The sequence below is a fragment of the Eulemur rufifrons genome, chromosome 11 (genome assembly GCF_041146395.1).
Source record: "Eulemur rufifrons isolate Redbay chromosome 11, OSU_ERuf_1, whole genome shotgun sequence".
NCBI lineage: Eukaryota > Metazoa > Chordata > Mammalia > Primates > Lemuridae > Eulemur > Eulemur rufifrons.
In genome coordinates, this window is record NC_090993.1 from 1504000 (window position 1) to 1527455 (window position 23456).

The following is a 23456-nucleotide window of genomic DNA, read 5'->3' on the forward strand; positions in this document are numbered from 1 at the left end:
GGCCCAGTGAAAAACACTATTTAAAAACCTACGGTTTGGCTGGGTGCGGTGGCTCACGCCTGTAATCCTGGCACTCTGGGAGGCCGAGGCGGGTGGATCGCTCAAGGTCAGGAGTTCGAGACCAGCCTGAGCAAGAGCGAGACCCCGTCTCTACTAAAAATAGAAAGAAATTATATGGCCAACTAAAATATATATAGAAAAAATTAGCGGGGCATGGTGGCGCATGCCTGTAGTCTCAGCTACTCGGGAGGCTGAGGCAGTAGGATCGCTTGAGCCCAGGAGTTTGAGGTTGCTGTGAGCTAGGCTGATGCCACGGCACTCACTATAGCCCGGGCAACAAAGCGAGACTCTGTCTCAAAAAAAAAAAAAAAACAAACAAACCTATGGTTTTATACGAATACATTAAGGTGATACTTTCTACTTGTTTTTACATTGTAGATGTCACTATAGAACTCTATTATCTCTTTTGAATAAATGGTCTTGACTCTCAAGACATGTTTTCCCGAATTCTGTTATTCATTTGCTGAATAGGAAACAGCAGGGGTTGTAACACATGTTACACACACACACACACACACACACACACAGCAGCCTATTGCTAGTCAGAGGAGGGAGGTTCTTTAAGAAAAGGAAGAAAACCCGCTGTCTCACGGACACAAATGGCAACAACCCCGGCTAATTCCTGCTCATGCTTCTGCCTAGCCTGAAATCTCACTTCTTCAATCATACCTTCTTTGATCCCCAACTCTAACTTAGGTACCCCAATATACCGCGGAGCATTTAGTATTTCTGTTGCCACTTACTACAACTGCTACTTCGCACAGCATGTATTTACATGAATGACTGTTTAACGTCTCCTATCAGAACCAGGATTGTGGTGCTGAACACTATAGTCCAACGTCTGGCAGGCAGCAGTCACGCGACAGATTTATCCAACAAAAATGAAGCAAACCAATCAAATTCCCCTTTAAAATGATTTTCTTTCATTAAGCATTAATCTATTAGTGAGTGGCATAGTATGCATTCTTGAAGTTATATATTTTGCATTCTACCACCTAATACAGTTTCTGAAAAATCTAATAGGGCTAAAAATAAGATTGCTAACTTTTTTTTATTTTGCCAAGTGAGTATCTATTACTACCATTTTAGAAAGGACATGTTAACACTAAAAAGTATAAGAACATGACTCTGAACGGAAATTCTGAATAAATTTAGCTCTACAAAAAACAATACTGTCTATAGTTTTCTTATTTTACTGCCCTTAAGAACCACTGGATTGCAACGGCAATATATGTAACCTAAACTTTTGCACCCCCATAATATGCTGAAATTAAAACACACACACACACACACACACACACACACATGAAAAAACAAAACAAACAAACAAACAATCAAAAAAGAACCACTGGGTTAAAGTATTAATAGAAGAAAAACTAAAATGTAAAACATGTGTTAAAAAAAAAAAAGTTGTTTAAAACTATATTATTTTACTTCCCACTTAACCCTTGCCATATACACAATTATATACATTAAAAAATAAATCCCAAAAATACCAGTATGAAAGAGGTATAGTAAAGAAGAAAGCATCAGTTCTCAATGACCATATTCTCTTCCTTAAAGACGCCAGGTCTGGCTTAAGTTGACCAAAGAGAAAAAATAAAAACAAACAAATATTAACAAGGAAAACAGCAAAAACAAACAAGTGTTAGCAGCCTCACCCCAGCAATGGCATGTGCAAGTAACGTCTTCCCACAGCCTGGGGGCCCGTGAAGGAGAACCCCCCGAGGGGGCACGACGCCCAGGTGGTGGTACACCTCCGGGTGACGCATGTGGACGAGCAACTTGCAGACTTCCTGGAAGGGAGTAAGCACAAAAGATGTCTTTCAAGACAGAGAGAATCAAAGCAGAATGAAATGTCCAACTTTTTGAGCAACAAAATAGAGTAGACAGAGTACAGGCTACAGGCCGAGACCTGGTGCTGGGACCTACTGTCCGACTTCAGCAACAACCTCTCTGAGCTTTCATCTCCTAAGGTATAACATTATCTACCTTGAAGATGTAATGAAAAGTAACTAGCATGGTAACTGGAACGGAGGAGACATTAAAAATAAACAGTTATAATTACCATTAGTACCGTTAAGACAATGTTACTTACAAGGCATGTAGCTTATGTACACTATAAATAAAATGGTGAAAAAGTTAAAGACACTATAATTCTTTTCCCTCTCAATACCCTTAAGGGGACAGGTCAGGTTTGCCCCTTCACCTTCCCAGTCTCTTTCCTCCATCCAGCTCACATTAGAAACAAAGAGGTAAGCTTTGTTTGCACAACTTATTAGCAATATACCCATCTGAGGTAAGATTCTGAATTTGAACTCACTTTTAGTGTCGTATCATTGCCTCCAACATCTTCAAATTTCACACTGGAGACCTGGAATTCTAGCCCTCTGGCTTTTGCTAGTAAACAAAGAAAGAGGTGAAAAGATTAATGATTCAGTAGTAACTTAAAATTATATTTAATAGTCTTTAAGTAAACAAAGAAGGTCCATCAGATACAAAAATGTTTTCTATAAACATTTCTGCACATAGAAGGTCCCTCAAGAAAAACAGCTTGGAATAAAGTGATGCCTCTTTCAAAGCAAACATGACCACTGCCACCAAGACTCGCATCTCACCTTTCTTCTGCAGGACGGCTTCGATTTCCCCATCGACTTCCTGAAGATCTTCTTGCTTCCTTTTGCTTCCTTTGTTCCGTAGCCTGCCTTTCCTTTTTTTATCACTCTCCAAAAGAGAAGGATCTTTTGAATCCTGGGAAGAAAACAAATTTAAATATGCCATGCTTAAAATTATAATGCCAGTAATTGATTTTAAAATACGGGCATTATAAAAAAAAAATCCATTTCTGCCCTAGCAGTTTTACCTCTGTTAGCTATTCCCAACCTCTTTGCTCAAGAACGCTGTCTACTGGGAACGTCCTCCTTCCCTATTGCTATAAAGCTCCCTCTAAACCCTCACGTTTGAAAACTTCCTTTCCAAATCTTTTCAGTTAGATTTAATCTCTTCCTCACGGCCCTAGAAAACTGCATTTGCAAATATATTACAGGCTACCATAATCTGCCTTGTATTTGAGTGATTCATTTATCTATGTCTCTCTCATTGAATTGTGAGCTTCTTGATTTAGGATGCTCATATTCACCTTTTATTTCTCAGAGTCTTCTACATAGTTGGTGTTCATCTGATATCTGATGATTCAGTAAATAAAACATGACTACAGTGCTGCTTTGACAGCCATAAAGAAGTATAATTCAGCCAGGCACAGGGACACGTGGTCCCAGCTACTTGGGAGGCTGGGGCGAGAGGACTACTTGAGTCCGGGAGCTCAAGCTGTAGTGCGCCATGACTGTGCCTGTGAACAGCCACTGCACTCTAGCTTGGGCAACACAGGGACACCTTGTCTATAAAATAATAATAATAAAGTATAATTCAACATAAGAGTCAAGTTCTTGCCAATCATAATAATGTTCTCTATAGATGGATGACTAAAGCAAAGAGATTTGGAAACGGCCCATCAGTAACTCAAAAGGGGAAAGCTTCTGCCAAATCAAAGGGCTTGGTTCTCAGAAACCACTTAAAGCATCATTGTACAAGAGAAGTATAAGGTGAGCCACATACATACAGGCAATATAAAAAATTACTAATAGAATGTTCTACATTCTGTTTTTTGTAGTAATAAAGCTTCAAAGTCTAATGTTTACTTCAAGTTTATAGCACATCTCAATTTGGATCCTAAATTTTCATTGAAGACACTTGACTTGTGTTTAGTTTGTAAAATTTGCAGCTGGAAAACCAGACGCACAGATCTAAGAGGACAGCAGGAGAGGAGATTAGAGAGGCAGGAGGGCAGCCAAATCACAAAGGGCTTTCCTGACAATTGCAAGATCTTTGCATTTGAGACTGAATGAAGCCACTGAAGGATTTTTAAATAGAAGAATGAAAATGACCTCACTCAACTTGTAAAAAAGATATCTCTGTATGAAGAATAAACTAAGGCAACAAGACCGGACGCGGACTCCGGCTGGAAGACTACTTCAACACGGAGCGCACGCAAGAGTGGAGGCTTAGGCTGGGATAAAAACAAGGGCAAGTCCTATGAAGTGATAAAATTCTGTATTTCAAAACTCCTATGTTTTCTACAAAACACACATATCTGCTTGATATTACATTCAATGAAAATGCTGTAACATACTTCAACTGTGTGGAGCTAAAATTCCACTGCAAAGATACCTGCATTTCAGTTATTGGCTTCTTATGATTACTTTTCTCACATGATAGGTCCCAGGAAAAATTATCTTTCCTTCCACCGGGAGTTTTGTCAATAAACCATCCTCGCTCAGCATCTCTGGCAGGCGTCTTCACAGAAATGGAGCCTGTTTTGGAAGCGATCTGTGGTCCTGAAGTGATGGTTTCTTTTTGCGTCATCTCAGGAGTATTTGAAACAGAATCAGGATTTCCTTTCCGATACAAACAGAGCAGGGAACTGTTCATGTGATTTGCTGACTGGCAGAAACATGAAACATGATTTTAGCATAAATTACTCAATAGGGACTCCTGAAAGTTCCACTACCTATACTGAAATTTTCTTTTTTTTTTTTTTTTTTTTTTTTTTTTTTTGAGACAGAGTCTCACTCTGTTGCCCAGGCTAGAGTGAGTGCCGTGGCGTCAGCCCAGCTCACAGCAACCTCAAACTCCTGGGCTCAAGCGATCCTCCTGCCTCAGCCTCCCGGGTAGCTGGGACTACAGGCATGCGCCACCATGCCCGGCTAATTTTTTCTATATATATTTTTAGCTGTCCATATAATTTCTTTCTATTTTTAGTAGAGATGGGGTCTCGCTCTTGCTCAGGCTGGTCTCGAACTCCTGAGCTCAAACGATCCGCCCACCTCGGCCTCCCAGAGTGCTAGGATTACAGGCGTGAGCCACCGCGCCCGGCCTACCTATACTGAAATTTTCTAAATTTTGCTTTCAACAACTTCTCTCGCAATATTTACCGTCACAATATATAGGCATTCACAAGATGATTCATAAACAAGCATTTACTATTCAAAAAGATGTACCCTCACCACCACTTCAAGTTAATAGAGAACAAATTCATAAGCGATAATTAAATAAAATCAAATGAGTATGGTCTTTTTTATGGACAAGATCTCACTTTGTTACCCAGGACAGAGTACAGTGGCATAATCATAGCTCACTGTAGCCTCAAACCCTTGGGCTCAAGCGATCCTCCCACCTCAGTCTCCTGAGTAGCTGGGACTACAGGTGCATGCCACCATGCCTAGCGAATTCTTAAAAAAAAAAAAAAAAAAATTTTTTTTTAGGGATGGGGTCTCACTATGTTGCTCAGGCTGGTCTTGAACTCCTAGCCTCAAGCCATCCTCCCACCTTGGCCTCCCAAAGTGCTGGGATTATAGGTGTAAGATACCACATCTGGCCAAGTATGGTCACTTTAAAAAATACATAAGTATGAAAATGAGCTGGTAGTCAATGAGAGTCACTACTATCCCATCAATTTAAAACTAGATCAAATATAACTATCATCATTACTTTGGTTTTTGTGGGTTTTTTTTGAGACAGAGTCTTGCTCTGTCACCCTGGCTAGAGTGTAGTGGCATCATCATAGCTCACTGCAACCCCAAACTCCTCAGCTCAAGCGATCCTCCGGCCTCAGCCTCCCAAGTAGGTAGGACTACAGGTGCACACCACCACACCCTGCTAATTTTTCTATTTTTAGTAGAGATGGAGTCTTGCTCTTAGTCAGGTTGGTCTCAAACTCCTGGCCTCAAGCAATTTTCCTGCCTCAGCCTCCCAGAGTGCTAGGATTACAGGTGTGAGCCACCATGCCAGGCCAATCATCACTACTTTGTCAATAAATTAAAAAACTAACTTACCAAAGGAAAAAAAAGAGAGAGCAAGTTATAAATAATCTGACATACAATTGGCCCTTTGTATCTGAGGATTTTGCATCCACGGATTCAACCAACCTTGGATTGAAAATATTGAAAAAAAATAAAAATAAAAAATAACAATACAGCCAGGTGCAGTGGCTCACACCTCTAATCCAGCAGGATTGCTTGAGGCCAGGAGTTTAAGACCAACCTGACCAAGAGCAAGACCTCGCCACTACAAAAAATAGAAAAATTAGCCAGGCATGGGGGCATGGGCCTGTAGTCCCAGCTACATGGGAGGCTGAGGCAGGAGGATTGCTTGAGCCCAGGAGATTGAGGTTGCTGTGAACTATAATCACACCACCTCACTCTAGCCTAGGCAACAGAGTTAGACTCTGTCTCAAAAAATAAATTAAAAAAAAATAATAATGCAACAATAAAAATAATATAAATAAAAAACCAATACAGTATAATTTACTATTTACATAGCATTTACACTGTATTTGGTATAAGTAACCTAAAAATGATTAAAAGTATACAGGAGGATGTGTATAGGTTATATGCAAATACTATATCATTTTATATAAGGGACTTGAGCATTTGTGCATTTCGGTATCCATGGTGGGGGTCCTGGGACCAATCCCCCCTGAATACTAAGGGACGACTGTATGACCTCCTTTAATCAAGCCTATTCATGAATAATGGTAGCTCCTGAGCAAAAAATATATCCCTTTCTCCATTTTTACTGTCAATTCCCCTTTCTATTCCTGTCTGCCCTTATTTCTGGCTATTCTCTTCCCTTGTTTTTCCTTGCATAACTGACTATAAACACAAATGGTGGGAGGATGGCTAATCCGTCATCAACACTGTACATAGGAAGTATTCAATTATTTACTGAGGAAGATGTCCAAAGTCTTTTATTCTATTCTTTGCTGATTTTTTTCTACGGAAGGATCATAACGATTTAAAAAAAAAAAAAAAATGAAAGTGGCCCCGTTAACTGTTTGGCTTACCTGTGGATCTGGGTAATCTTCCACATCTGAATCATCATCAGAGTAGCTTTCAGTGTACCTCAGTAAAAAGAGGGAAAAATGTTTTTAAAGGCTTTTCATCTGTATCCTAAAAAAATTATTACCCCAAACAAGTAAAATATACTCAGGCAAAATATTATGGCGATTAAGAGTCCAAGCTCTGGAATTAGAGAAACCAGGATTCCATATCCAGCTTAACCAGTTGCTAGCCTCTATCTACTTCATGTCCCTGAGTATCAGCTTCCTTATCTATAAAACAGAGAAAGTAAGTAACGTCTACCTCACAGGGTTGTTACAGGATTAAATGAATGCTTACGAAGTCCTTAGCATGGTATATAGTAAATTCTTAATAAATTGTGGTTATCTTTACCCTAGTACTAAATAAAAGTGAACAAATTCCCATCAGACACAAGGGTCTCATTTAGGAATATCAGATTCAGATCGAGGGAATATTTTAGCCATCATTAAGCACTCTGAGTAAGAAATTTATAAAGTCAACATAATCAAGCCATGTAACTAAATACAACCTCTCAAGACTGTTCAGGAGGAACATCTCTACTAAAAATAGAAAAAATTAGCTGGGCATGGTGGCGCATGCCTGTAGTCCCAGCTACTCGGGAGGCTGAGGCAGGAGGATCACTTGAGCCCAGGAGTCTGAGGTTGCTGTGAGCTAGGCTGATGCCATGACACACTAGCCCAGCCAACAGAAAGAGATTATATCTCAAAAGAAAACCAAAAAAAAAAACAAAACAAAAACAATTTATCAAAATTGACATAAGGAAAAAACATAAGGAAGAGCCATGTATCTAGCAAAATTAAAATTTACCAAATTCCTTTGTAAAAAGAAGACTCTAGGCCTAGATGAATTCTGAGTAAATTCTAAAAAATATTCAAAAGAATTTTCATAATTCTTTTTCATAAAATAGAGAATAAAAGAATACTTTCCAACTGATATTATGAGGCTGACAGAACCCTAATACCAAAACCTGACAAAGATATTGCAAAAAAGAACAAAAAACTTCAGACCAATATGAATATAGATGCAAACATCTGTGGAAAAAGATTAGTAAACTGAATCCCACAATATATAAAAGAGACTATCCTTGGGGCAGAAACTCAATGAAACAAAAAAGAAAAAAAGCAAGACCAAGTAGGCTTTATCTCAGGAATGAAAGACTCGCTTAACACTTTAAATCAATGTAATTACCAAATAATAGAATAAAGAGGAAAAGCCATAAGATTTTTCAATAGATGCAGAAAAGTATTTGACAAATATAATACCTATTCATGATAAAAACTCTCAGCAAACTAGGAACATTAGGAAAGTTCCACAATCTGATAAAGGGCATCTACAAACCACCCTCCCCCGGCCCCCGCAGCTAACATAGTTGAAGACTACCTAAAATTACAGACTGACTATGCCACACGTCAATACACGGAAAAAGTGGAATTCTCATAAACTGCTAATGTAAAAGTAAAATGGTACAAACACTTTGAAAAACAGTCTGGCAGTTTCTTATGAAGTTAAATATGCGTTTACCACATATCCCAGCCATTCCACTCCTATGTACTTCCAAGGAAAATGAGAACACTGTCCACACAAAGACCTGGACATAAACGTTCACAGCAGCTTTATCTGTGATAGCCCAAAACTGGAAACAACCCAACTGTCCATCAAGAGATAAATGGGTAAGGAAATCGTGGCATATTCACACATATTCACCAACAAAAAACAATAAACTATTGATACACGCAACATTGATAAATCTCAAATTATGCTAAGTGAAAGAACCCACACCTTAAAAGCATATACTGTAAGATTCTATTTATATAAAATTCTACAAAATGCAATCTAACGTACAATGACAGAAAGCAAACCAGCGCTGGTTGGAAATGGGGGTGGAGGGAGAAATGAACTGTAAAGGGGAACAGGAAGACTTGCGGTATTGATGGAAATGTCCAGTATCTTGCTAATGGTGATGGTTTTATGCGTATATACATTAAGTCAAAACTTGACGAATTATACACTTTAAAAATGTACACCTTATTATATGTCAATTGTACATCACCAAAGTTATTCAAAAGGCTTCAATTTTTTTTTTTGGAGATAGGGCCTTGCTCTATTGCCCTGGGTAGAGTGCAGTGAAATCATCATATCACACTGCAACCTCAAACTCCTGGGCTCAAGCGATCCTCCTGCCTCAGCCTCTCAAGTAGGTAAAACTACAGGCATGCGCCACCATGCTCGGCTCCTTTTTAAATTTTTGGTAGAGACGGAGTCTCACCATGTTGCCTAGGCTGGTCTGGAGCTCCCGGCCTCAAGCAATCTTTCCTCCTCAGCCTCCCAAAGTACTAGGATAACAAGCGTGAGCCACCGAGCCCAGACAATATTTTGTAAACCACAAAATTAATTAGCATATTTTTATGTACCCAGGTTGGATTAGGACAGAAAGAAACAAAGATGATGAGACACTTCCCCTGGTAACGCAAACAAGTAAACAAATAATTTCAATGCCGTATGATACGATAAGGACTATAATAAATATCTGTAACTAGAAGTTAAAGAAACACTGAAAACAGAGTCTAGGAAGGCGTAACAAAGGCAGTAACATTTCAACCGACTCTTAAAGGCTGAGTGGGAGTTTGTGAATGGGAAATGAATACTCCAGCGACAGAAAACCACCCAAACGAAGGCACATCCCAAGAAAGAATCTGACCTCTTTGGGGGAATAAATGAGCATTCGGTACGGCTGAAGTAAAGGTCTGCACAAGGTCAGGTAAGTATTATGAAGGGTCATCTTGGAAATGAGGAGCCACTGAAAGTTTTACAAGTAGGAACGTAACGTCATTAGGTCCACGTGTCAGGAAAAAGCTCGACTTTGTAATGCTTACTCATTATCCTCTTCACCTTGTCTTGCTCTTTTAGCCACATGTTCATCTTCTAATTCTGTTAGATTCTTAAATTCCTTCTCAATACTAATGATGCTAAATACTGAAATAAAAAGAAAAATGCCATGAGCTAAAATAATTCTTCTATAGCTTTATTGATAATTTAGCACTAACATTAAAAGACTCACCTTTTTCTACCTGAATCCGAAAAGCATTTCTTTTTCTTCGACCATAGTCTATACTGAAAAAAGTAACAAAAAGTTTAATACATAACACTACTAGAGTTTTGGGAAAAGAAAAAAAAAAAAAAAAAAAAGAATAAGTTTAATACTATGGTCTCTGCCAATATTTCTCCATTAAGCTCAATCTAAAAGGATCAAATTGCAGCAAGGAAGTGGCAATAAAAAAATGGAAAAAAAAAGAAATAAAAAAAAATAAAAGGATCAAATAAATTTGCATGAATATTTAATTATGTCACTGTATTCACACTGGCCATGAACTTATTTTCAAACTACTTTTTTTTTTGTTTCAAAGAGACAGAGTCTGTGCTCTGTTGCCAAGGCTGGAGTGCAGTGGCCTGATCATAGCTCACAGCAACCTCCAACTCCTGAGCTCAAGCGATCCTCCTGCCTCAGCCTCCCAAGTAGCTGGGACTACAGGCACATGCCACCATGGCTACTTTTTTGTTTTTTTGTAGAGACAGGGGTTTCTCTACATTGCCCAGGCTGGTCTGGAACTCCTCTGGATCCTCCCACCTTGGCCTCCCAGAGTTCTAGGAAATAGTATTCTTTTTTTTTTTTTTTTTTTTTTGAGACAGAGTCTCACTCTGTTGCCCGGGCTAGAGTGAGTGCCGTGGCGTCAGCCTAGCTCACAGCAACCTCAAACTCCTGGGCTTAAGCGATCCTACTGCCTCAGCCTCCCGAGTAGCTGGGACTACAGGCATGCGCCACCATGCCCGGCTAATTTTTTGTATATATATATTTTAGTTGTCCATATAATTTCTTTCTATTTTTTTAGTAGAGACGGGGTCTCGCTCTTGCTCAGGCTGGTCTCGAACTCCTGACCTCGAGCGATCCACCCGCCTCGGCCTCCCAGAGTGCTAGGATTACAGTCTTTTTTTTATTTTTATTTTTTATATTTTTTATTTTTTTTTTCTTTTTATCTTTTTTTTTTTCCATTTCAGATCCACTGAAATCAAAGAAATATTATTCTTAAACATTTTTTCTACCATTTAAAAATGTGAAAATCCTTCTTAGCTCGCAAGCCATACAAAAAAGGTGGCAGGCAGGATTTTAGTCTGAGGGTCATAGTTTGCCAAAATCTGGATGAGAGAAGACGGCAGACTAGATGCAGGGAGAATGTTCAGAAGCTGGAACACTAAACGAGAAATAACGAGGATCTAGAGTAGGCTGGCAATGGGTAGGAAAAGGAGAGAATAGAAATCATGAACTATTTAAGGGGCGACAACAGCAAGGCATGGTGACTTAACGTAGACATGCAGGGGATGGAAGGCTAGGTAGAAGGAGGTAAACAACATGTAGATGCTTCGCCTGAGGGAGCAGGTAGCTGGTTGTTCCATCAACCAGAGAAAAAAAAAGTTAACAAAAAACGGCGACTCACCCATTTCAGTGGAGTGAGTGGCAAGGATAGTAGCAAACTTAGACCACTCTTCAAGTAAATTTGGATGAAAAGGAGAAGAAATATTGAATGGTAACCGCAGTGGGGCACACAACTTTTTAAGAAAGCCTTTTGTCTTAGTTTTTCTTCTTTTCTTCCTTCCTGATACAGACATTGGTGCTGGGAAGTGTAATGCTACTGTAACAAACACCTAAAAATGCAGAAATGGCTTTCGAACTGGGTAATGGACAGAGGCTAGAAGAGTTTTGAGGTGCATGTTAGATTGCTTTGAAGAGACTGTTGTTAGAAGTATGGACACTGAAGGCAGATGAGGGCTCAGAGAAAAGAGGAGAGCTACAGAAGAAGCTTCTATAGTCTTAGAAATATACATACATAATCACGAATAGAACTATGGTACAAATATGAATGTTAAAGATGCTTCCAGGCCACGCACGGTGGCTCACGCCTGTAATCCTAGCACTCTGGGAGGCAGAGGCGGGAGGATCACCTGAGGTTAGGAGTTTGAGACCAGCCTGAGCAAGAGGGAGACCCTGTCTCTACAAAAAATGGAAAACATTAGCTGGGAGCGGCAGCACACACATGTAGTCCCAGCTACTCGGGAGGCTGAGGCAGGAGGACTGCGTGAGCCCAGCAGTCTGAGGTTGCTGTGAGCTAGGCTGACGCCATGGCACTCGCCCAGGCAACAAAGTGAGACTCTGTCTCAAAAAGAAAAAAAAAAGACTTTTCTCGTAAGGTCTTAGACAGAAATGAGAAGCATGTCATTGCAAATTGGAGGAAACACAGTCCTTGCTATGACGTGGCAAAGGATCTAGCTGAATTGTTTTACTGCTCTGTGGAAAGTAGAACTTGTAAGTGATCAATTTAGATTATTTGGCTGAGATTTCTTCTTTTCTTTTTGGGGGGTTATGTTTCTTCTTTGGTTTTTTGTTTGTTTGTTTGGTTTGGTTTTTGGGGTTTTTTTGTTTTTTAGCTGAGGAGATTTCTAAGCAAAGTGTTGAAATACGGCCTGGTTCCTCCTTGTTGCCTATAGTGAAATGTGAGAGGAGACAGATAAATTAAAAAACGAACTCATCAACAAAAAGGGAACCAGAAGTTAAAGACTGGGAAAATCCTCAGCCTATCCATATTGCAAAAAATGAGAAAGCATATTCTGGAGAGAACATCAAGGGTGTGGCTTCACCACAATTCACTCAAGCGCTTACAGGCATATGACTTCTGGATCCAATCTGCCATCTCAGCAGAAGCCAGGAATGGAGACTGGGTTATACAGCAACAGAAACTGCCAGCCTGGACTGAAGGGACAGAGCTGGCACAAAAGGAAGGCTGCTGGACTTCTGGGATTCTATAGAACACGGCCAATAAAACTGTCAAGCTGTGAACACGAAGTATCCCTCCAGGCAAGGGAAGAATGACTCTGAAGGAGGCTCAGACATCAGCAGAGCTGCCCCAGCCTCAATGTGCCCAGAAGGCACAGGCCCGGCTCGCGGGGCCATCTCCTCCCGGTTCAGAGGGCAGGATCACCACCCTACTAAGCCTACAGGACAGAGCACCGAGCCAAAGAGGATTATTCTCAAGCCTTAAAAGCTAATGAAATTTGCCCTGCTGGGTTTTGGACTTGCTTGGGATCCATGACCCCTTTCTTCTTTCCAACTGCTCCCTTTTGGAGCGAGAATGTCTACGCTATGCCTTTGTCTATTCCACCATTATGCAGTCGTGCATCACCTAACGGTGGGGACACATTCTGGGAAATGCGTCATTAGGTATTTTCATCGTTGTGAACATCATAGTGTGCACTTACACAAACCTAGGTGGCACAGCCTAGACAATATGGTATGGCCTATTGTTCCTACAAACCTATATGGCGTATTGCTGCACAGAATACTGCAGGCAACTATAACACAATGGTATTTGTGTATTTAAATACATCTAAGCACAGAAAAGTACAGTAAAAATACGGTATTATCATCTTACAGGACCACCACAGTATATGTGATCCATCACTGACCAAAACATTATACGGTGCGTGCCTGCACTTTGGAAGCAGGTCACGTGCTGTCTGGTTCCCCAGGTTCACAGACGGAGAGGAATTTTGCCCCAGGATAAATCATACCTTGAGTCTCACCCATATCTGACTTAAGATGATATTTAGATAGGAGTTTGGACTGAATTGATGCTAAAAGGAGTTAAGACTTTAGGAGCTGCTGGAATGGAAAAAGTTTATTTATTTTAGTATGAGAAGGACATGAAATTTGGGGAGCCAGAGAACAGAGCCCAGTGGGCTGCAGTGTGTCTCACCCAAATTCACATGTTGAAGAATATGAACTGTCTGACCCCCAGTAGCTCAGAGTGTGACTGTATCTGGAGACAGGGCCTTTAGAAATAAGGCAAAATGAAGTTACACGGGTGTGCTGTGATCCAATATGACTTGCCTGCTTGTAAGAAGAGGAGATTAAGACATGGACATGTATGCGCAGAGGAAACACCACGTGAAGACAAAGAGAAAGCAGCCGTCTACCAGCCATGGAGAAAACCTGCTGATGCCTTGGTCTTAGACTTCTAGCCTCCAAAACTGTGAGGAGGCAAATTTGTTATTGAAGCCACCCAGTCTGTACACTTTGTTACGGCAGCCCTAGCAAACTAACACATAGTGTAAGGAGGAAAAGAAAAGAGAGACATTGACACATACAAAGCAGGGATAATTAATGAAACGAGATATCAGAAGAGGAGGGATTAGAGGCAGAAGAGAAGAATGTAATCTTCAGTGAGAAGACTAAGTGAGGGATACACTTCTAGAAAATGGGTCAGGAAACTGGGGAAGATCAGGCCTGACGGTTTTAATTGTCTAATGAAGCAGGACTGAAAGTAATTTAGTAACATCTTTATTTCCTGAGCAGACCATGAGGTACTCAAAGATAAGAAGTAGCGGTTCCCCGTAGTAAAGACAGCTCATTGCATATAATAGGTACCTCATAAATGTTTGTATAACTGAACTGAGTTCCAGGCTTATGGATTGGTGAACGAATGTCAGCATCTATTGCTATCAATTGGAAAATTAATCAGGATGGAAACTAATAAAAGGGTAGGGAGGAACAACACTTGATAGCACAACAAAGTCACTATAATCGACAATAAGTTAGGGTATACTTTAAAATAACTAAGAGTGGAATTGGAATGTTCCTAACACAAAGAAAGGATAAATGCCTGAGGTGATGGATACCCCAATACCCTGATTTGATTAATCCACATCGTATGCTTGCATCAAAACACCACATGTACCCCATAAAGATATACAACTATTATGTACCCATAATAATTTTTTAAAAATGGTAGGGGGATAAAAGACAAGGATCTGGAAATGACATTTCTTTACCTGTACATTCTTTGTAAATCAGACGCTAAGACTCCAATGTCCACATATTTGCCGCATCTGTTACTGGCGAGGTACTAAAACAGAAAATTCGCCAAATATAGAACACTCAATATTTCAAACTCAGTGATTTTAATCAATGAACAACAGACTGAGCTATTCAAACACATTATCCATCAATGTAAACTCTTCAATAAAGCATACCAGAAACATAAATAAAAATCACCAAATAACTGTCAAGTCTAGAATCAGAAAATTGAATTAACGTTATTAATCACTATGACACAATAACAATTACTAGAACAGCTACAAGGTGGTAAGTGAGGGCTTACTTTTTCCTAGGTTTCCAAACACCCCAGGACACAACGGAAAACTCACAAGGGCACCATGGGATATTTTAAATTTGAAGGAACACAATGAAATTTGACATGTCAAACACTGCAGAAACTACTAGCTTGAGGCAATTCAGTTTCAATATTAAATCACCTTTTCATGATGCCACATTTTTGCAAAATTGGGTTTTCAGAGGTTGCTGTGATTAAAAAGCAAATATTATGCAAAAATCAATGCAGAAGAGGAAATGAGAGTGACGGTGTCAATCTGATTCCAAGGTATAAGAAACTGTATAGTGCCCAATGAGCACACAAAGCCCACTAGTAAGTGTGGTTATATAAGAATGAAATACAAATATATTAAATTGTCCTTAGATTTTTGTGTGTGTATATATATATTTTTTCCTTTCCTTTTTTTTTTTTTTTTTTTTTGAGACAGGGTCTTATTCTGTCACCCCGGGTCAAGCGCAGTGGCATGATCATAACTCACTGCAGCCTCAAACTTCTGGGCTCAAGCAATCCTTCTGCCTCACCCTACCATGTAGTTGGGACCACAGGCGCATGCCATCATGCACAGCTAATTTTTTAAATTTTTGTAGAGACAAGGTCCCCCTATGTCACCCAGGCTGGTCTCAAACTCCTAGCCTCAAGTGATCCTCCCTCCTCAGCCTCCCAAAGTGTTGGGATTACAGATGTGAGCCATCATGCCCAGCCTTTTATATTATCTTTCAAATAGCTACTCGGTTATTAAGACTGACTACTTATTAAGTCACTTGAACCTAAAGACTTAATAAACAGAATTACTTATTAAGTATTGTTTTTGGCTGAGCAGAATCATAAAAAAGTTACTAAGAAACTAAAGGCCCTGTGAATCAAACAAGTTTGGGAACCTCTATCCTAGGTACTGTTGTAGGGGCCTTTTTACACATTATCTCTTTTAATGCTCACACTCCTATGAGGTAGATATTAGTCTCCCCATTTTAAAGATGAAGAAGTTTAAATGAAGCTTTAAAAGGTGACCAGCCTGGGCAACAAATCAAGACACCACCCCCCACAAAAAATTAAAAAAAAAAAAAAAAACCAAACTAGCCAGGTGCAGTGGTGTGCACCTATAGTCCCAGCTACTTGGGAGGCTAAGGAAGGAGGATCCCCTGAGCCCAGGAGTTCAAGGCTGCAGTGAACTATGATCATGCCACTACACTCAGACTGCTCGCTAACTGTACCATTCCAAGGCATTTGCCACACTGGCATTTGCTTTCTGATGGTTATGAAAATGAAAAAACCGTAAACAAAGTGTCTATTCCAATGTCAGATCCACATTATCTATTTTTACTATGTGTAAGTTCCTTGAGGACGGGAACGAACGTATTAAGGGCCTCCCAAAGGGCCGCGTACAATGCGGGCATTAGAGGAATGTTTCGGTCCCAACTTTACAAAAGGGTTGTAATTCCAAGGCTAACTCCGCGGTCCTGAATGGACACCCAACCAGGCTGCACCCTCCCACCCGAAGGGTGACCCCTTGAGGCTCCGCCCCACGGTGGGAAGCAAAGGTTCCCGCACCACCAGCCCGGAGTCGAACAGACCCGCGCCCCAACCCAGAGCTAGTGGAGTTCGACCCGCAACTCCCAACCCGCAACCCAAAAAGGGCGGCAGCGCCCTGGGGCAGCGCCCGGGGCCTCATGAAGCCGAGCTACGCAGAATACACACCTGGATAACTCGCTGCTTGAGTTTATTATCCACGAACCCGGCGGGTCTGGGCTTCATCGCGTCCGTCTCCCCGGCCACAGCCCGGGCCGCCAGCTCCACGTGACCCCGGGGTCCTCGTGGGGCTGCCCGCCGTGATTGCCGGACCAGCTGCGCTCCAATGCGCCCGCCTGGCCTGGCCCGTGCCGTTCTCCTCAGGACAAAAGTAGTGCGAATGCGAAAAAAGAAAGAAAGAACCCGAGGAGAAGGAGAAGACTTGAAAACCTCAGGGAGTTTCTTGGAGTTTTATTTTGCAGGCTTATCCAACAGGCCCTGGGACGATTAGGACCTCTTTGAATACGCGCAACTTTATTGGTTCCCAGCTGGGCGCACACAAGCCCGCCGTGGCCGCCGGGAGGTGTCGACCCTGTCGCGCGGAGACTCGTCACCAGCGTCTGTTGGTAAACTTGGTTTGGTTTGTCACATTACAGCCGTTCGAACCACACCCTTTTCCATGCAGAATTAATCTTGACGGAGAACCTGAACCTGGGGATACTTGGAGTGGCTGAGTCAGGATAAAAACACACCACCCCCCGCTGCTTGCTTTTCCAGCTAAATACCGACATTATTGAGGCCCGACAAAGGGGCTAGGTGTTAAAAAAAAAAAAAAAAAAAAAAAAAAAGGAGAGTCTGGTTTACCCAAAAAACTAAGTCATTCTTTACTTTTAGAAGTCGTTTGATCTCACGCTGTTATCAATAGATAATTGTAATAGTTGAGTACCTCCATTGCGAGACTACTTAGCTTAGAAACTGGCCAGAATTTTTTTTTTTTTTTTGAAAAGGGATCTCACTATATGGCCCAGAGTGGTCACCAACCTGGCCTCGAGGGATCCTCCCACCTCACCCTCCAACGTAGCTGAGACTAAAGGTGCGCGCCTGGGAATTGGGTTCTTGCCATGTTGCTCTTGGCCTCACACAATCCTCCCCAATAGCTAGGATTACAAGTGACAACCACCACTCCTGGCCAGAATTTTATTAAACGTTTGTATCTACCCAAAGATACAAAGGGATAATTATCATTCATTTTAAAAAAAGTTGCAGGCTTTAGTTTCTGTGTGTGTGTGTGTGTGTGTGTGTGTGTTTTAATCATGTTTTCAATATTCTTATTTCAGGTCTTACTTGCCTTATGATGATATTAAGTGCAGTGTATTGAGGAATAGGGGTGGAGAGAAAATGGAATTAAGAGAAGGGTGTGAGAAGATGGTAATAGATAACTTTATTTTCTCAGCATACTGCTGACGTCCATCAAAAGAGTTCAGATCATATCACTGTTCTTTTCAATGGTTCTCAACTGTCCACTGAATTAAGTATAGATTTCCCACGCTGGTATTCAAAATAATAGTCTACGTGGCTTAAACTTCATTTCCTCTTTACTATAGGTACTGTGTTTTATTGAGGTTTTTTTATTGTGGTAAAATTCACATAACAAAATTTACCATCTGAAACATTTTTTTTTGAAAAAATTTACTAAGAGTTTTCAGATATTTAATCAGTCAAAAATTATTTGTATTCACAAGACAAATAGACAATAGTTAAATATTAATCAGAACTTTTAAAACCAACTATTCTCGAGACAATCTTACATTTGAGATTTTATGTTTTCCCTGTGCAACAGTGGAACTCATTTCTCTTCTTTCAATTATAAAAACCTTAGGTATAACTTTAATAAGCTTTAAAAGGTTTTAAAAACTGCTTAGTTCACATATATTATAATTCACCCATTTAAAGTACAATTCAATGGTTTCTCATATATTCACAGAGTTGTACAACTATCACCACAATCAATTTTGTCATATTTTTGTTACCCCCAAAAGAAACCATGTACCCATTAGCAGCCACACCCCATTTCCCTGGAACTACCCACCCTCCCTCAAGCCCAGGAAACGAACCTACTTTCTTTCTGTATAGATTTACTTATTCTAGACATTTTACATAAATGGAATCACATACTATCTGCTCTTTTATGGCTGGCTTCTTTGACTTAACATGCTTTCAAATTTCATCCATGTTGTACCATGTATCAGTACTTCATTTCTTTTTATGGCTGAATAAATTAATTCCATCATATGGGTATACACTTACACATACCTAGGAATCATGTGCTGGGTCATATGGTAACTCTGTGTTTAACCTTTTGAGAAATTGCCATGTGGGGAAAAGAAGACTTATAATTGCAACTTTTTGTAATATCTTTTTTATTAGATTAGATAAATATGTGCTTGATTATATCAAACATTAGCAAAGATTCCCTACACCAAATACCACAAATATACTCAATGCCTAGTAATTTTTAAAATATAATTTAATTCTATGCATTGCCAAATGTGCTACATAGAATAAAAACAGGTTGAAAGGTCTTGGCTGAGCAGGCCTAAACATAAAAAAAAATTAGAAAAACAGGTTGAAAGGCCTGGCAGCATCACAGCATATACCAAGCAACATAGTTCATTAGTCTATAAGTTGTCATAGAATACTATCCTACACTTAGGGTTGACTTCATGGGTGTGCAACCTGTGTAATCACACGGGACCCCATGCTTAGAAGGGCCCCACACTTGGTTTAATGCTCTGCTGTTCCATCTTGAGATACATAATACTTTTTGAACAACTTGTCCCTTATTTTCCTTTTGCACTGGGTCTTGCGAATTATGTAACCAGCCTTTCACACATGGACTGCGAGTACTCTAGAATGCCTGCTTCTTAAGGGTAGGGGGTGTGTACACCTCATTACTGTGTCATGTGCAGTGGCCAGTAATTGAAAGTGAGTTAAAACTAGCTATCAGATAATAATATGCTTGAACATTTTTGTTGGTATTATTTCCAGTAAGTATTCCCCTGAAGACAATTTTACATTTATTCCAGTATTCAGATTTACAATATCATACATCTACACCAAAAAGATTACTGGCCAGTAACCTGAGTACATATACACTTCAAGCACTTCCTGCATTAATTGAAAAGTCCTCCATTCTTGAATGGTGCAACGCCACCTAGTGGTGGTGGCACGTTTCACCTTCTGTCCCCTACCCTTCATTCTCGCAAACTTCGTAAGGTATCTCACTAGCAAACAGCCTCTTGTCTAATTGCGCTTCATAATTAGGGGGTGATCTACGTCCAGATTTGCTCAGGACCAGTCCTGGGTTTTGCCTGTTGACTCAGCATAATTATTACTAGTATCTTCTTTGTGGAAATAAATGAAGACCAAACAAATGAGAACAGGATAAGACTTTTGTTCAGATTTTGCTATAACAAGGGAGTCAGCCACCATCACTTGGATTTTGGCAGAGGCTTAAAGGCAGGCAGAGGAATGGGCAAGCTGTATAGTGGGAACAAGGGACAGGCTTCAGGGATGCCCTAATGGAAGACTGTTGGCGCAGGGAAGCTGTAGTGGGCTAACTAGAACCAGGGCATCTGTGTGTTTTGTTGGGGGGGGGGGCATATTTGGCTTTCTCTTTGGTCCTGTGTTGAGAGGTATAAAAATTAGAGAAGCTGTTCTTTATTAATGGAGTCCTTACCGTCTGAGGGGGAACATGTGTGAGATAAGGTTTGTAATTCTAATAAATTCTGGAGTAATTTCAATAAAATCTCTCCTTATAATCAGTATGGCTCATTAATTCAGCAACCATTTGTTAAGCACCAGCTACTTACAGGATAGAAGACATTAGGGGATGTAAAAACTAATAAAATTTGTTACTTTTATCATAATCTAAGGTATGGCTGGCCTAAGCATGTAAGGAAGACAGTTGATGTGATGAGTGTTCCAACAGAGGCATGTGCAAGGTACAATGGGAGTGTAGTGATAGCTGTTTTAGTTCTTTCATTGAATAATCTGTTAATTGTATATCTAGCTTTAACCTATGAACCCTTTATGACTCTCTGAGCCTATGCTGTGTCGAGCAAATCCAGTTGGTTTTCCCTTTGTACTAATTCCCCTATCCATCCTCTAATCTGAGTGATCTCTCTGCTGCCAGGCTTGTCCAGCTTTCGTACATTCAATGCACCAAGCAGCCAGGAAGATATTTTTAAAACATAAATCAAATCAAGGTACTTTCTTGCTTAGAACTCTCCCGTGGTTTCTCATTGTATTAGAATAAAAGTTATATTCCCTGCCAAGGGGTCTACAAATCCACGTGACCTTACCCTGCCTCCCTCTGATTTCCTCTCAAAACTATCTCACCCTTAGTTAGTGTGCTTTAGCCACATTGGTCTTTTTTCTGTTCCTTAAACACAGCAAGCTTCTACATGCAATTGAGCCTTTGGAATCACTGTTCCTACTGCCTGAAACATTTCCGCCTGCACATCTTCACATAGCTATTTTCCAATTTCTACTTAAATGTCAGTTCCTCAGCTTGGCTTTCTCTGATCACTCCGTCTCCAGGTGATTCCCCATCCTCTTCAAAGTACTTATAATGACAAAGTACTTGCCGTTAGTAGATTTATTTTGTTGTCTGTCTTCCCCACTGTAATGTAAGCGACAGGCTTGTAGAGACATTTTCCCTCTTGTTTACCCTGTATCTCTAAGGTTTGAAATAGTATGCTACATATTCTAGCTGCTCAGAAAATATTGGTTGAATGAATAACTTTGACTCAGAGAGCTTATGACCCCTTGAAGTTATCTTTTTCCTTACTTAGTTGCTACTTTATTGCCTGTTCCTCTTATTCACCCTACCAGCATCTTGTTTGCCTTGTTCATTTCTGTATCTCCAGAGTCTAGAGCAGCTTTTGGCCGGTACTAGGGGTATTGTAAGTAAATATAGGAGTCCCCCTTATACCCGGTTTGCTTTTAGCAACTTAAGTTACCTTTGGTGAACCACGGTTTTAAAATATTAAAAGCAAAATTCCAGGCCGGGCGCGGTGGCTCACACCTGTAATCCTAGCACTCTGGGAGGCCGAGGCAGGCGGATCGCTGGAGCTCAGGAGTTCGAGACCAGCCTGAGCAAGAGCGAGACCCTGTCTCTACTAAAAATAGAAAGAAATTATCTGGCCAACTAAAAATATATATAGAAAAAATTAGCCGGGCATGGTGGCACATGCCTGTAGTCCCAGCTACTCGGGAGGCTGAGACAGGAGGATCCCTTGAGCTCAGGAGTTTGAGGTTGCTGTGAGCTAGCCTGACGCCACGGCACTCACTCTAGCCCGGGCAACAGAGCGAGACTCTGTCTCAAAAAAAAAAAAAAAAAAAAGCAAAATTCCAGAAATAAACGATTAATAAGTTTTAAAATGTGTGTTGGTTTGAGTAGTGTGATGAAATCTCCCACCATCATGGTCCATTCCTGCCTGGGACATGAATCGTGGCTTTGTCCACCTGTCTGTTAGTCACGTAGTAGCCATCTCGGTTATCAGATTAACTGTCCAGGTATCACAGTGCTTGCGTTCCAGTGTCTCTCATTTTACCTAATAAAAGCCGCAAAGTACAATAATACTGATGCTAGCAATTCAGATACACCAAAGAGAAGCTGTAAAATGCTTCATGTAAGTGAAAAGGTGAAAGTTCTTGACTTAAGGGAAAAAAAATCATATGATGAGGTTAGTAAGATTTATGGTAAGGACAAATCTTCTATCCATGAAATTGTGAAGAAGGAAAAATAAATTAATGCCAGTTTTGCTGTTGAACTTTAAACTGCAAAAGTTACGGCCACAGTGTGTGATAAGTGCCCAGTTAGGATAGAGAAGGCATTAAATTTGTGGGCAGAAGACATGAACAAAAAACATGTTTCAAGTGATGGCAACATGTTGCACCAGAAAACACTAAGCCTAGACAAAGGCTTCAGCAAGGGACCCCCTGAAATCAGGGCTACCAAGCCATTTACTGCAAGTAAGGGATAGTTACACAGATTCAGGAATAAGTTTGGAGTGAAAAATATAAAAATTACTGGAAAGGCTGCATTTGCCTCTTCATCTCTTTACATATGGATTTTATCATTTCACATCACAAGAAGAGAGTACAGTACAATATTTTGAGAGAGTTATTCACATAACTTCTATTACAGTACATTGTTATAATTGTTATGTTTGATTATTAGTTGGTAATCTCTTACTTTGCCAAATTTATAAATTAAACTTCATTGTAGGCATATATTTTAGTAACAAACAGTATACATAGGGTTTGGCACTATTCGTGCATCCAGAGGAGGTCTTGGGGCGTATCCTTGCAGATAAGGGGGGGACTAGTGTATTTGTTAAATGAATGAATGGATGAATAAGACATCGTATTTACTTTTTAAAGATCTTAAACTCTAGAGGGAGGTAAACATTGTTGCAACAGAGGATAAAGAAAGGACTGTGGAACCTCCAGAGACATTGAGATCAGGCGAGGAGAGGCAAATCTCAGTTGTCTCGCTAAAAGCATTAAGGTTAGATTTGTGCTTTTGAGCTGATGGTGCTTCTTCGTAAGCAACTCCCAATTCGGGGAATGCAGTGGGTTGAGAGAAGACACTTAAGAAAATTTCACACATAGCAAATAAATTCTACTGAATATCCAGATTAAAAGCATTCAGTAAATGCTCGTT

At 40.3% G+C, this 23456-nt stretch overlaps 1 protein-coding gene across 2 annotated transcripts in view; it reads right to left on the reverse strand.

Annotated features, from left to right (window-relative positions):
• The window catches only part of NVL (nuclear VCP like), a 54477-nt gene extending 37502 nt beyond the window's left edge, over window positions 1-16975 (reverse strand). Inside the window, exons 1-9 of one of the 2 annotated variants that reach the window (XM_069484505.1) lie at window positions 16913-16975; window positions 14877-14950; window positions 10057-10109; window positions 9872-9971; window positions 6962-7019; window positions 4288-4560; window positions 2679-2811; window positions 2384-2460; window positions 1722-1856 (exon numbers count right to left, since the gene is read on the reverse strand). In XM_069484505.1, the coding sequence (XP_069340606.1) occupies window positions 1722-1856; window positions 2384-2460; window positions 2679-2811; window positions 4288-4560; window positions 6962-7019; window positions 9872-9971; window positions 10057-10109; window positions 14877-14950; window positions 16913-16969 (960 nt within the window). In that variant the 5' untranslated portion in view covers window positions 16970-16975. The remainder of the gene's footprint in view (window positions 1-1721; window positions 1857-2383; window positions 2461-2678; window positions 2812-4287; window positions 4561-6961; window positions 7020-9871; window positions 9972-10056; window positions 10110-14876; window positions 14951-16912) is intronic. The other variant, XM_069484506.1, reaches the window with a different exon arrangement.
• Between the last annotated feature and the right edge of the window lie 6481 nt (window positions 16976-23456).